General features: G+C 34.1%; 1 protein-coding gene across 1 annotated transcript in view; it reads left to right on the plus strand.

Annotated features, from left to right (window-relative positions):
- METTL14 (methyltransferase 14, N6-adenosine-methyltransferase non-catalytic subunit) overlaps positions 1 to 12,977 on the plus strand; it is a 29,325-nt gene extending 16,348 nt beyond the window's left edge. Inside the window, exons 8-11 of the mRNA XM_065877970.1 lie at positions 4,009 to 4,101; positions 6,825 to 6,941; positions 8,066 to 8,276; positions 12,673 to 12,977. Coding sequence (XP_065734042.1) covers positions 4,009 to 4,101; positions 6,825 to 6,941; positions 8,066 to 8,276; positions 12,673 to 12,977 — 726 coding nt within the window. The remainder of the gene's footprint in view (positions 1 to 4,008; positions 4,102 to 6,824; positions 6,942 to 8,065; positions 8,277 to 12,672) is intronic.
- The last annotated feature ends 1,109 nt before the right edge of the window (positions 12,978 to 14,086 follow it).

The raw sequence follows: 14,086 nt of genomic DNA on the forward strand, positions 1-14,086 counted from the left end.
ATATTATAAATATCCCTACTTTTTTAGGAATTGTAAATATAGATTTATAGTATATATTATGGATGAAGGTCTAAGGTACATTAACATATCTTTAGTCTGATTTGTCTTTTTTTTTTTTTTTTTTTTTTTTTTGGTATGCTGGCCTCTCACTGTTGTGGCCTCTCCTGTTGCGGAGCACAGGCTCCAGACGCTCAGGCTCAGCGGCCATGGCTCACGGGCCCAGCCGCTCCGCGGCATGTGGGATCTTTCCAGACGGGGGCACGAACCTGTGTCCCCTGCATCGGCAGGTGGACTCTCAACCACTGCGCCACCAGGGAAGCCCTGATTTGTCTTTTTGAGGCAGAAGTTGAGCAGGTAGTGAGTAAATCGTCTGTGGAAGACTCAAAATTCCAGTCTTAGAGTCCTTGAATGTATAGCTAGAAATAAGTCTAAAAACAGATTGGTTGATAACATTCCGTATTTGGTTAGTTTTAGTAAACATCAGAGTATACGTGTACACACACACACACACAGACACACACATATGAACATAATTTCTACTCTTTAAAGAACTTACAGTATAATAGATTTAAGGGACATATGTATTATATAATTGTGATATAATTCAGTATTATATAATTGTGATGTTATATTTTCCTGAATAAAATTGAACAAGCTGATCGCTTCAGTTAGTTACATAAAGTAACCTGTTTCTACTGATCAATAACAAAAATAACAAATATTTATTCAGCACCACTTTGTACTAGGCAACTAGGTACTGGAGATTGAAAGATGAATAAGACTTAGTATTTGGCCTTAAGGGGCACACAGTTTAATGGGATAAAATAAACAATGACCTAAACAGATAATTGCGTTATCATATTGTTAGTTCAATAATAGAGGACTGCATAAGGTGATCTGAGAAAAACTGACCAAGCTGAGGAAGCTGGGGGACATAAACAAAGGGGAGATGACACATGAACAGTATGTATGGGTAGATTAGCTGGAATTGGCCAGCTGAAGAAAAGGGTGGATTTGGGATTCCAAGCAGAAGGAACAGCAAGAGCAGGAGGGATGGAGGCAAAGAGACGGGTGAGGGAGGTCTGTATGTAGGTTGATGTTGGAACACAGATTGGGACTGTCTTGAGATGATGTCTTCTTAGAAGCTTGGACTTGTCTTCTTAGAAGCTTAGCTTAATGCCTAAAGGCATTAAGGAGTCTTTGAAGGGCTTTAACCAGTTTAGTAAAATGGTCAGATTAGTGTGTAGAGGAGGATAGACTAGAGAAAATGAAGTCTGGAGAGGGGAGAGCAGATAGAAGACTGTTGCAGTAGTCTAGTTAGGAGATGAAGGGACCCTGATTTAGGGTGATGGTAATAAGACTAGAAAGGAGGTGATAAATTCAGTAATGTTTTGTAGATACTTCTGGCGAGATCTAGTGATTGGGAAGAGGGGAAGAGTAAAGGATGACTCAAGAGTTTGAATCTTGGGATAAATGGGTTGAGATCACCAGCTGAGAGAGTCAATTTAAGAATAGTAGGATTAGAGCGATTAGATTATACTGAATGTGTTGATTTAGAGGTGTATGTGAGACATTCAAGTAGAGGTTGTAATAAGATTATGAAACTTAAAAGACAGATTTGATCATCTCAAAATACAGATTTTAAAGGGTTAGCACATTAGACCTATGAGAATAAATGAATTTGTCTTGAGATAGTGTCTCAATTAAGATACAGTGTGGATTTACTGTAAATCCTCAGGAAACTTACATTTAAGAGGCACATTATAAAAGAGATGTGAAAAGAATGGGTGACAGATGAATGAGGTGAACCAAGAGAGTATGAATGTCACGGAAACCAAGGGAATAGGCAATTTCGAGGAGGAGAGTGTGATCAGGAGCACTGAACACAGAAGAGAGGTAGGGAAGGGAAAGGACTGAAATTCTAGACTGGTGTTTCATAGAGAACTGCTTTGAATCCTTGCACATCTTCCGAGTTAATAATTATTAACTTGTTAATATTACTTATTTTTCAAGATGTAATAACTTCAGTTTTTCTTCCTTGAAGCTTTCCCTTTCAGCTTCAGTACCTCTGGCAATTTTATTTATTTTGTTTTTATTTTATTTTACTTTACAAAAGTTTTTCCTCTCCTCTGATAAGTGTAATCTGTGTTTATTGTTGAAACAGAAAAGTATACTGTATATAGTATCCCCAAAACTTAAGGTTAAAGATGTAATGCTCTTGATATTGCTGAGAATTTCTCCAGATAGGTTGCACAAATTTACATTCCTTCCAGTAGTGTTTAAGAAATATCTATTTCACCATATCCTCATCAAAATTGATTAATAATGTAAAACAATCTTTGTCAATTTAGTCAAAAGAAAATTGAAAAATTAATCTTATGTCTATGATTAGTGGTTAGGTTGAACTTTATTTTCTCTAGCGAATCTCTAAGGTTTGGTCAGTGAAGGTACAGGAGCTTCAATTATATATGATAAACTAACAGAGTTTTTGAAATAAAGGAATTCCATTTTATATGTATATTGAAAAGTTTTGTCTGGCCCCAGAGCCCTAAGCTCTTAACGTTTATGTGATAATACCTTAAAGAAAGTGCCAGTAGCTAATATAAATAAAGTATAAATAATAAAAGCATTCAGGTTTCACAGGTATTCTTTTTCACATTAGAGAGTCAGTAGAGGCCAGTGTGTTTTGTTTAAGAATATAAGCATTTTCAGGCTTCCCTGGTGGCGCAGTGGTTGAGAGTCTGCTTGCCGATGCAGGGGACATGGGTTTGTGCCCCGGTCTGGTAAGATCCCACATGCCGCGGAGCGGCTGGGCCCGTGAGCCATGGCCGCTGAACCTGCGCGTCTGGAGCCTGTGCTCCGCTACGGGAGAGGCCACAACAGTGAGAGGCCCGCGTACCGCAAAAACAAAAAACAAAAACAAAAAGAATATAAGCACTTTCTTAAAATACCAACATTTAGCATTTATAATTGTAATGTCAAGAGAGTAATTTGCTTAATGTTCTTCACTGATGTGTGCCATCACTTATCTTTAGCTATACCATGTATAGACGTTTGTAGGAATATTATGTGTGTGTGCGTATTACATGTTTATTTTAATTCATATTCCTATGAGAATATTAGATGAGATATATCAAGACTTAAAGTCGGAAGTATAAAACTGAATAGGTTTATGCCTATTGTAATTTTTTTTCCATTATCACTGTCAAATAATGTATTTTTACCTAGATAAATTATAGATTATGTGGTTATGATCCACTCAGGTAGAAGTTAAGATTTTCTTAATACATGAAACTAATAAATATTTGCTTGAACCGTTGTCTCTGGAACTTCTTAACTGTGACAGGAAGCTAAAAGAAAAGGAATACCATATAACATGGTTGCTTTTATAGTCATTTATAAAAGTATATGGTATTTCCCCAATTTAGAGATTTAATTATTGCAGAACTTTTTAAAAAATTGACACACTTAACAAATACAAAGCAAACAATTAAGTCTATTGTTTGTGACATTTCAGACTTAGTCATTATACTGAAATGTGTATATTGATTTATTTTATTTAGAACTGGAAACCAAGTCCTCCCCCAAACATTTGTGGTTATGTTTTAATTTTGCCCCTATCTTTGGGGTAATTTAATCCCTTTTCAGTTTTTCTGTAAATGGTAACAGGTTACTCTCAAGCCATAACTTATAAAATTCTGTAATTCTATAAATATGGTTTCCTGTAAACTCTTTCCATAGAAAATCAAGTGTATGTATGTGCATGTGTGCATCTGTGTTATCTTAATAGGGAATAAAAAACGAGAAGAACAAGTTTTAAGAAAATTTATTTATTTATTTAATTTAATAAATTAAAATTAATTTATATGTTCGTATTTCTTAATGAAAATTAGTACATTTAAAGAACACATTTACTGTAAGTCCTGATAAATCGCAATGGTTGTTCTTTTGGATTTAGGATGAATGGGAAACAATGCTTCTATGCAATATTGATTTGGTTTCTTACAGATCATGAAGTTAGAAATTGATGAGATTGCAGCACCTCGATCATTTATTTTTCTCTGGTGTGGTTCTGGGGAGGGATTGGACCTTGGAAGAGTGGTAAGATGGTGTTTTTTTAAGTGGTTTTTTAAATTCGTAAGAAAAAAATAACACACTATGTTGCATAAGAAGTTTGAAGAATAATGTTATTTTCTCCTTTGTTTCTTGAACAGTATTAAAATATTCAGAAGAAAAAGATGTTTAAAAAAGAATGTGCAAAAGGCAGTATCCCTTAGTTAACTAGCATTAGGGGTGAATAAATCAAAATATGATTTATTAAAACTGCAGGAAGAGAACAGTTCAGAGATTTGAAACTGAATTGCAGCTCAAAAGCAAGCTGCTTAGTGTCATTTACTGTTCATTATTAGTAGCTAAAAAGTATTCTTCTGGATAGCATTAACTCCTGAATTCCAAATGAAAGCCAAATCAAATTGGAAAAATAACACAGCATCTGGAGCACATAGTTTGAATAAATTCATGAGAGTGAGAAAGAAGTTATAACATCTCAATTTAAGTACCTTATATTTATTGTATTTCAGAACTTTTTTTGGTTTTTTGATTGGAGTATTTTGGATTTCTAAATGGAAACAAAATAATAAAGCTTTTTTATGATGGAAGCATTGTGACTAGTTCTGGTCTCAATTCTGATGTCCAACAGTGAAACTTTGGGTAAAGAGATATTTACTCTGTGTGTTTCGGTTACCTCACTTGTTATTGGATAATACTTTCCATTTTTAGGAAATATTACTTGATCTACTGCCTATGACCTCATTTAAATCCTGGTAATTTTAGGAGGTGTCCATTTGACAGGTGAAGAATTTAAGTAGGATTATATTGAGATAAATTGGTTCTCAAATCCTGAAATTCTGCAATTGCTTGTGTATTCTTTGTATAAATAGCAAGTTTGAGACTGTTGGATAACATCATTGCTTCTGTCATTTATTAAATCCATGGTAAGACTATAACTGTATATAGGGTATCTATTTCATTGCTGGCACCTCCCTAAGATGCTATAGAAAATCTAAGAAAATAGAGACATACTGTATGTTTTTATAGGTATATTGGTATTTACCTTTTTTAGCTCTGATGTCTGGCTTTGGACTTTTCTCCCACCCCCCAAATTAGGTTGAAATTGATTAGGAGGTTTTATCTTATTTGTTTATGCAGCAATTTATCATATTGGTGAAAGCAGCTTTTGGCTCCAGATGATTACAAAAATAATTCAGCATGATAAATACTCATGAGTTGTGCTAAGTTGATTAGGAAATGTTGGATTTAGTCCCTTGTGATATTTAATGCAGTGCGAAACAAATACTTGGCAACAGGAACAGATACTGATCTTGATTTTTGAGATTTTAAATTAAAAATCTAAGTTTCATTTTGTGGTGTATCTCAGTTTATACAATAAGAGCATTCCTGAAAAGTGTGTATATTTTATGTTCCACTACATCTCTATTTGTACTTGATCATAGTACCAACAATATTGTACTGCACAATTTACTTATTTCCCCCTACTTTGCTCTTAATCAACTAGGGGTAAGGACTGTATCTTATTCATGTTTTTTTTCCCAGCAGCTAGCCAACACCTACATATTGTGGGCCTGAAAATGCCACTCTGAGTACTCACTTAGCTAGTATTTGTTATATGTTCATATAGAACATATTCTAGGACACTAAGGTTCAAATCTCTCTACTGTCTAGATTGCATAAAGATGAAAGTAAAGTTTTACTCAATAAAGAAATATAGCAATTTTAAGTCTTTGAATTTTTGAGGTTTAGTATTAAATCATAAAAATAACATAAGACTCTCATTTGGAAAGAAGTTATCAGTTAGAACATTTTCAATAGTTTTTAGCTTTGTCAGAGGATAGAAAGTTGAGGTGGAAGGAACAAAATTTTCTTTTGTTTTTTTTTCTGATTTTAAGACATTTTATTTCAAAATAACTTCAGTCTTACAGGAAAGTTCTAAAAATTATGCAACAATCCACATTTACCATTCACCCAGAAACTCAAATGTTCACATTTACTTTTTTATTCTCCTCTCCCCCTCACTCTCTCTTTTACTCTTTTTCATTCTTTCCATTTTTCCCTCCCCTATTTCAGAGTAAATTCTAGACATAATGTCCCTTTCCCCCTAAGTGCTTCAGTTATATTTCTGAAAGATAAGGTCATTTTCTTATATAATAATAGCACAATTATTAGCATCATAAAATTAACACTGTTTTGATACTGTTCTCAATAAGACAGTTTTTGCAGTTGTCCCACTTATAACATCTATATAGTATAAATAATTTTTTTCTGGTCTTAGGATCACTTAGTGTCATCAGTTTTCATGTCTCTTCAATCTTCTTTTATCTGGAAGACTTTCTTAGTTTTTCTTATCTTTCATGACCTTAACATTTTGAAGAGTGTGGCCCATTTATTCAAAATTATCTTTTGAATTATTTTCTGATTAAAGAGGGACTGAGTTTTCTTATGATTTAAAACTTTCTATTGATGACAGTAGAAGGTAGTATTAAAGAATCAGAGTATTATGTAATCCTTTCTATGTTTTGATATCAACTGTATATTAATATTCAGAAGGTATATGTATTCTGTATAATGGCTGTATATTTAAAGACTAGTATTTCTTTTTTTCTATTTCTGCACAAAGACAAAATTACTGTGACACCTTGGAATTTAATGTCTCAAACCTCTAGGAAGTTTTTAATGCTGGTTGGTTATTTTAAGTATTGTTTATTTCTTTTAGCTAAGGATTTTTTAAAAAATTCTTTCATTTCTAGTGTTTGCGCAAGTGGGGTTACAGAAGATGTGAAGATATTTGTTGGATTAAAACCAATAAAAACAATCCTGGGAAGACTAAGACTTTAGATCCAAAGGCTGTCTTCCAGAGAACAAAGGTATTGCCTTTACTGTTTTGTTTTCTTTATTTTCATTATTTTCTCTCAAGCTTTTCCAAATGACTGTATACTGTTTAATTAATTTTGGTGGAAAGATCCTTCTCTTTGACTTGTACAAATGGCATTGAGCATTAAAGTAATACGTCCAAGTTAATTTAAAAATATTTTATTCACTCAGATCAACCTATACTGAGCTGAAGAAGGTATTCCTGTATATCCTAAACTGCTCTAATTCTAAGTCAGATATGGGCTTTTAGTACTTCTGACCCCGAGCTTTTTTTTCCTTTCTCTTTGCTGAGAAAAAAGAAATGGCAGTAAGACTCATAGCTGGCCAGCTTAGATGAATATTTCTTTCCCCTTCCTTTCTTTTTTCTACGTAAGAACCTGAACAAGAACCACTGAGAACCTCTGCTTCAGAGGACTGCCCAGCTAGTTATCAGGGTTTTAACAGTTTGTCCTCCAGTCTTTCACTAGTCAGGGAGACTCAGGTGGAGGGTCTTTTTAAAGTCTTTCTTGGACTAGAAATTCTGTTTGAAGGGAATCTAAGCCATCCTTGCTATTATTGGTTCATGGAGTCAAGTGAGATTAAATTTATTTAAACCATACTCTGTCATCCAGATTAAATAGAGGTCAAAAAACAAACAACAAAAAAGGAAATCATTTGATTTTCACATTTACTTATGTTGAGTATTTATAAGTCTGTATCCATGCTTGAAGTCCTCTCCATATGAAAAGGCTTATACCTTATATGTAGTTTTGATCTTGGATCATGTGAAGCCCAGTATAACATCATTTTAAGATTCTACGGTCAAGTGCCATGCCCATAACTGCTGAAGAGAAGTTATTATCAAGGGTTGCAGAGGAAAAGATTCTACGGTTGTTTGACTCAATTCTAAAATGTCATGGCCCCAAGTTTAATACTGTAATGTCTAGTTTCCCTGGCAGTCTTCTCAGATCCAGAGATCCAGGTTTTTCCTTTTGTGTTTTTGCCCAGAGACCTGTATCCCAGAGATTCAGAGAAATGAGGATTGTTTTGGAATTGAGGAACGTCAGAAATGTAAAATGTTGTGAAATATGACTGTTGATGAAAAGAGATTAATTGTTCTGCTCTTATTATTATTTAGGAACACTGCCTTATGGGGATCAAAGGAACTGTTAAGCGTAGCACAGACGGGGACTTCATTCATGCTAATGTTGACATTGACTTGATTATCACAGAAGAACCTGAAATTGGCAATATAGAAAAGCCTGTAGAAATTTTTCATATAATTGAACATTTTTGTCTTGGTAGAAGACGCCTTCATTTATTTGGAAGAGATAGTACAATTCGACCAGGTAAGACCTCAGGAGGAAAAAAAAACTTTGATAGTTCCTTGGGATATAGATGTTAAGAAAGAACACACAGTGTTATGTAAAATAAAATTCTTATATATTTGATTCCTCTTCTTGCTATACTTCAAATATGCTAAGCTCAGTCTTGTCTCAGTACTCTTCCATGGACTTTTCTCCTATCATTCAAATACCTGATGGATCTTTTCTCACAACCCTGTCTAAATTAGCCACCTTGCCACTCCACTCCCTTCCTCCCACTGCTGTCTTTCCCTTTAATCTATTTTCTTTTTCTTCATAGCACTACTTATCGTTATCTGAATTATAGATTCATTTGGGCATATGTTTATAGTCAGTCTCTTTAGTATGCAGTCTCATAGAAATCAGAGATTGTCTTATTCTCTCTACCCAACATCCAGGTTATTGAGTAAATATTGTGTTGAGTGAAGAAATGCATAAAGGACATTTGATCCTGTCCAAAACGTCTGTAAGATATTTGGTCCACACCAAAATGTCCTTGATATATGGCCCTGTCCAAAACCATTTGGCATGGACCAAATTTGCTCATGGATGTTTTGGATAGGACTAAATTTCTAGTATCTTTTGGCATGAACCAAATGTCTTACTGACTTTTTGGACAGGACTAAATGTCTGCTAATAAAATGATCCTGCAGAAAATAACCATACCTTTGTGAAATAGAGATCTTGGCTTTATTAGAAACTAAAGTACCTGGCTTCTTTCCTTAAATGTATCATGATGTTGTTTCATCAAAATTTTAACACTTTACTAAATCGGTATAATGTGAATTTACTATTCTGAAAAAAAAATGAGTAGAAAATAATAATCTTATCGACTAGGATTTTCTTTTATAGAGGGCACAGCTTTTCTTTACAAAGTATTGTTGAAATAATAGTGCATCTGTTTCTTCTCAGAAAATATAGAAGTAACTTTTAAGAACATTGCATCGCTTCAGTCACAATATATAAAATCAACCTGTTTGGCCGTACCATGCTAGAAATGCTGTTTAAAGCTGAAAGGAAAAAAAAAAAAAAGCTGAAACGAGCCAGGATCTTATTTGTCTTAAACAGTCTACATTTTATAAAAAGTAAAAATTGAAGAAGTTACAGTGGAATAATTGGCCTTAAAAGTACCTAAGAATTTAGAAGAAACGAAACTCTGATGTTCATTCTAAAAAAAAAGTAATCCTTAAAGTTGCCTTATGTATGTATGACATAATCCATCACTCCTCTACCCCCTCCTCAGCCCTGTCAGCTATTTCTTTGTGAGTGTGCGTTGGCGAACACAGTATCTTAAAACTATTTCAGTTGTCGAAACTGATGGCCTTACATTTCATAAAGTTGTGTAAAATGATAAAGAGAAAAGTAAAAAACTACATTCTCTTTACAAAGAAATATTTTGCATGTGAAATGTTTACTCTGGGGCTTGGCTATAGAGAAAATGTTTCCTATATTTAAAAGTAAATTTTTGCTTCTGGCAGGTTATTCAGTATTGTGTTGCTTAAGTTATCATTTTGTCATTGCTTTTTGGATTAATATTGTCAAATAACATATACCATAAGATTTCACTTGTTTGTAATTTGTTAAGATTTGCTTTTGACCCAATTTAGATAAATATTCTAAGTTTGATTGAAAAGAATGTAACAATATGTTGTTTTTTTGATTGGTTGTAGTATTTGTTGTTGCTGTTTATATCAGCCATGTCTTTACTGATTTTTTTTAAAACTACTTATTTTATGAGAAAGGTATGTTAAAATCTATTAGGATTATGGGTTTGTGGTTTTGTTTAGTTGTTAGTTTATATCTGAGATTCTGTTATTAGGTGTATCTAAAAGGTAAAAAATTTTATGCCTTCCTAGTAGATTGACCCTCTTAGTAATATGAAATGTCCTTCTTCATCCAGGGTTTCTCAACTTTAAATTCTACTTCATCTGACATTATTATAGCTATTTTAGCTTCATTTTGGTTTGTGTTTGCTTGGCATATTATTTCCAGCCTTCTACTTTCGATCTTCCATATCCTTACATTTAAGGTGTATCTCTTGTGAGCAAACACATAGTTCTCATCCATTTTATCTTTATCTTTTAATTGAATTGTTTAGTCAGTTTATATTTAATGTAATTCCTGATATATTGGGGCATAAATTACCATCTAACTGTTTGCTTTACATTGGTACCACCTGTTCTGTGTTCCCTTTTCTCTCGTTTCTTTTGGATTAAGTATTCTTGTATTATTCAGTTTTTCTTTTTTTAATTAGCTTGTTTAGATATTCTTTTATTGTTCCTTCACTGTTTATCTTGGAAATTGCAGCATGCATCCTTGAATTATTCTAAGTTAAAATGTTATATTGATTTTTAAAGGGTGGGAATGCTATGGTTTAAATTTAATCTTTTTAAACCAGTTTTTCACAATACACATATGGTTCATGCATAAGTCACTACATACATAGTATATATACAGCTATAGAATGAAATTTGAGTTGTTTAGACTTCCATTGAACATATACATGAAATCTTGTTTGGAAATTTTGTGGATGATTTTACTCTCTTATCAAAGTAAAATATTTTGGCAGCAGAGCTTGTGGCAAGCAAATGTTTCCTCTTCACTGGCTTAAAAGAAAGTAACATCACTAGATACTCAACTGGAGTGGTGTGTTTTTCAGAAAGTATAGATGTCCATATGTATTGAATATCAAGATTATGGCTCTAGTGTTTGAGGAAATAAGGAACAGATTTTTCTCTTGCATCATTGACCTGTTCTACCCAAAAACAGCTCCTGAATCTGGGAACAATCTCCAGTGGCAACTGCTGTTTAAAGGAAGTAGAAAACTTTAAAGAAAAAGCAAAACTATTTGAAGAGTAATAGCAACATCAAACAGATGGATATCTTTTAATAATTGAAAATCAGTGTAACAACATTAAAGAAAATTTTGAAGAGGGAAAGAGATTCAATCTCACTACTTCCAAGAATTATTTTCATTTTTTTTACATAATACTTTCCACTCCTCTTGTGCATACAAATTTTTATATAACTGTAGTCATCATTTTGTATTTTTCTCAATATTATGTCAAATATATTTCTACATTTTAAATAATTAGTTACAATGCTTTTAATGGCCATATAGCATTATTTTAATTAGTGGGTTTTTTTTTAAACATGAGTAGAAGAACTTAAGGAGTAGAGAGAATAATTGTTACGTATATTGTAGGTATAAGCATAAACAGCAACTAAAATAGAAATTTTACTTGATGCCAATTTTTATTTATAACTATAATATTCCAAAACTAACATAATGGGGGTTTTCTCCATCCATGTAGCTGTGGCCACTTTATCCACTTTAGATTATACATTATATCTTTCATATACGATATACTTCTATCTGTATCTCTACCAGTTGAAAAAAGTCTTAGAGGTACAAATTTTATTTTTTGCTTCGAACTACTATCCAATTCTTTATCTTTGCCCATTCTTTGCCCATGCAAAAGTTATTTTATTTTATTCTATTTGTTTATTTGGTTGCATTGGGTCTTAGTTGTGGCAGGTGGGTTCCTTTGTTGTGGCTTGCCAGCTCTTTAGTTGTGGCAGGTGGGCTCCTTAGTTGTGGCTTGTGGGCTCCTTAGTTGTGGCATGTGAAATCTTAGTTGTGGCGTGCATGTGGGATCTAGTTCCCTGACTAGGGATCAAACCCAGGCCCCCTGCATTGGGAGTGCGGAATCTTAACCACTGCGCCACCAGGGAAGTCCCATAAAAATTATTTTAGTATTAGCTTTAGTAAAACAAAATTAAGAAGGAATATCTGCTTGGGGAAATTGTAGGTAGTTGGAGGTTAACCATGTAAATAATAGTAGGAGCAATTGAGGGAAGTCTGTTCAAGGGGCCTTAATTTATTTGGGTTGAATCCTCAAATGCACTTCTTCCTCAAGGAGGTAGTCAAAGGTATATATCACATATACCATAGGAGTACTCTTTACTGTTGCTTTAAAAGGTTTAAAAGTTGCTATATGTGTCGTATATGCTGAAGCCAGGCTAATTTAAACTAACTTGGGTCTTAGTAATTCCTTTAGAAGTTGTAATAAAATGCTATTGCAATGAAGAATTTGTGGGTGTGAGGCGGAGTCCCTTGCAGTTTACTCTGTGAAGATTTACATGTCTTATTTATGTAAGGGGCAATATAGCATGAAAGAGGCAATATGAACTATTTTTATTAAATCTTTAAATTTTCTCCTTTCTTTCCTCTTGCTTGTGTGTTGTGTTCCACAACACAACATACATGCCAAAAAACAAACCAGAAGGGAGCAAGTAAAAGTCTCATAAATTCAGTTGTCAATAAGAGAGAATTGGAAAAAAGAAAAAGAAAGGATAATCACTTTTCCCTCCATTTCAGGCTGGCTTACAGTTGGACCAACTCTTACAAATAGCAACTACAATGCAGAAACGTATGCATCCTACTTCAGTACCCCGAATTCCTACTTGACTGGATGTACAGAAGAAATTGAGAGACTTCGACCAAAATCACCTCCTCCCAAATCTAAATCTGATCGGGGAGGTGGAGCTCCCAGAGGAGGAGGAAGAGGTGGGACTTCTGCTGGCCGCGGGCGAGAAAGAAATCGATCTAACTTCCGAGGAGAAAGAGGTGGTTTCAGGGGGGGCCGTGGAGGAGCACACAGAGGTGGCTTTCCACCTCGATAGTTTTTAGGACAGTGATCCTATTAATGCCTCTTCACCTTCTTTCTGATAGTATGAATTTCAACTGGGAGACGTTTAGAACTCTGTTCCAACTTGCACTTTGCTTTAGTTTCTCCAAGCTGCAGGAATATTTTAGGCAACCTCCCTTGCAGTTGTCACTGTCTGGTTTTGTCCAGAATAAATGAGTCATCCTGTCTTTTGTCATGTGCATGTAACCGAACAGAATGGAACAACACAAATACTTTCACTTTCAGAGACGGAATTTATTCTGATAGATTTCAACTAATTACAAAGGCTTTTGCTTTTTAGAAATAAAGTGAGCAGCGAAGAAGACCCAATCTGGTATATCATACTAGTGCTGACAGTAGTTGATAATGGGCATCCTGCCACTGCTGTCACAGCAAAAGGGAAACTGTTTGACAGCCTTGTTGGAATGGAGTTGGGACAGATGGTAAACTTCTCTTAGGCTTTTAATATTTTCTTGTTGAAACAATAAAAAGAGACTTTTTTCCTTTCTTTATGAAAAATCTTAAACTCATATAATTTGACCACAGAAGAAATTGAGAGACTTGGAACAAAATCACGTCCTCCCAAATCTAAATCTGATTGGGGAGGTGGAGCTCCCAGGGGTCAGAAGGGAAGAGGTAGAACCTAGTAGGCAGACTTTACAAAGAGAAAAAAAAAAACTCATTATAATCTCAGTTGTGCAGCTATTGATGACTGTTAACAATACTTCCAAAAAAACAAGGACAAATATCCAAGTGCTAGAACTTTGGTATGGACTTGATCTTGGATTGACTTTCAAAGCAGTTTCAAATTCCTTAACAAAATAAAAGAATTGGACGCAACAGAGACACCTGTTTATCAGGTACTTGGTTTAAACATTTTGGGGAATAAAGTACGTGGTGATGAGGAAATGACATGCATCTTTAAACTTGTGGAGAAAACTTAATGTAAAACCCAATTACAGAAGACCCTCAACTTAAGAAGAGAGCTTGGAAAATGGAACTGCAGTTGCCTTTTAAGGGACTGGTTTCCCAGATCAGTTAGTTATGTGAGACTTTATGTTGTCATTTCTCTTTCTGTACTGTAACCCATGTTTTAAATGAATT

This window comes from Phocoena phocoena, chromosome 5 (assembly GCF_963924675.1).
Source record: "Phocoena phocoena chromosome 5, mPhoPho1.1, whole genome shotgun sequence".
NCBI classification, from domain to species: Eukaryota; Metazoa; Chordata; class Mammalia; order Artiodactyla; family Phocoenidae; genus Phocoena; species Phocoena phocoena.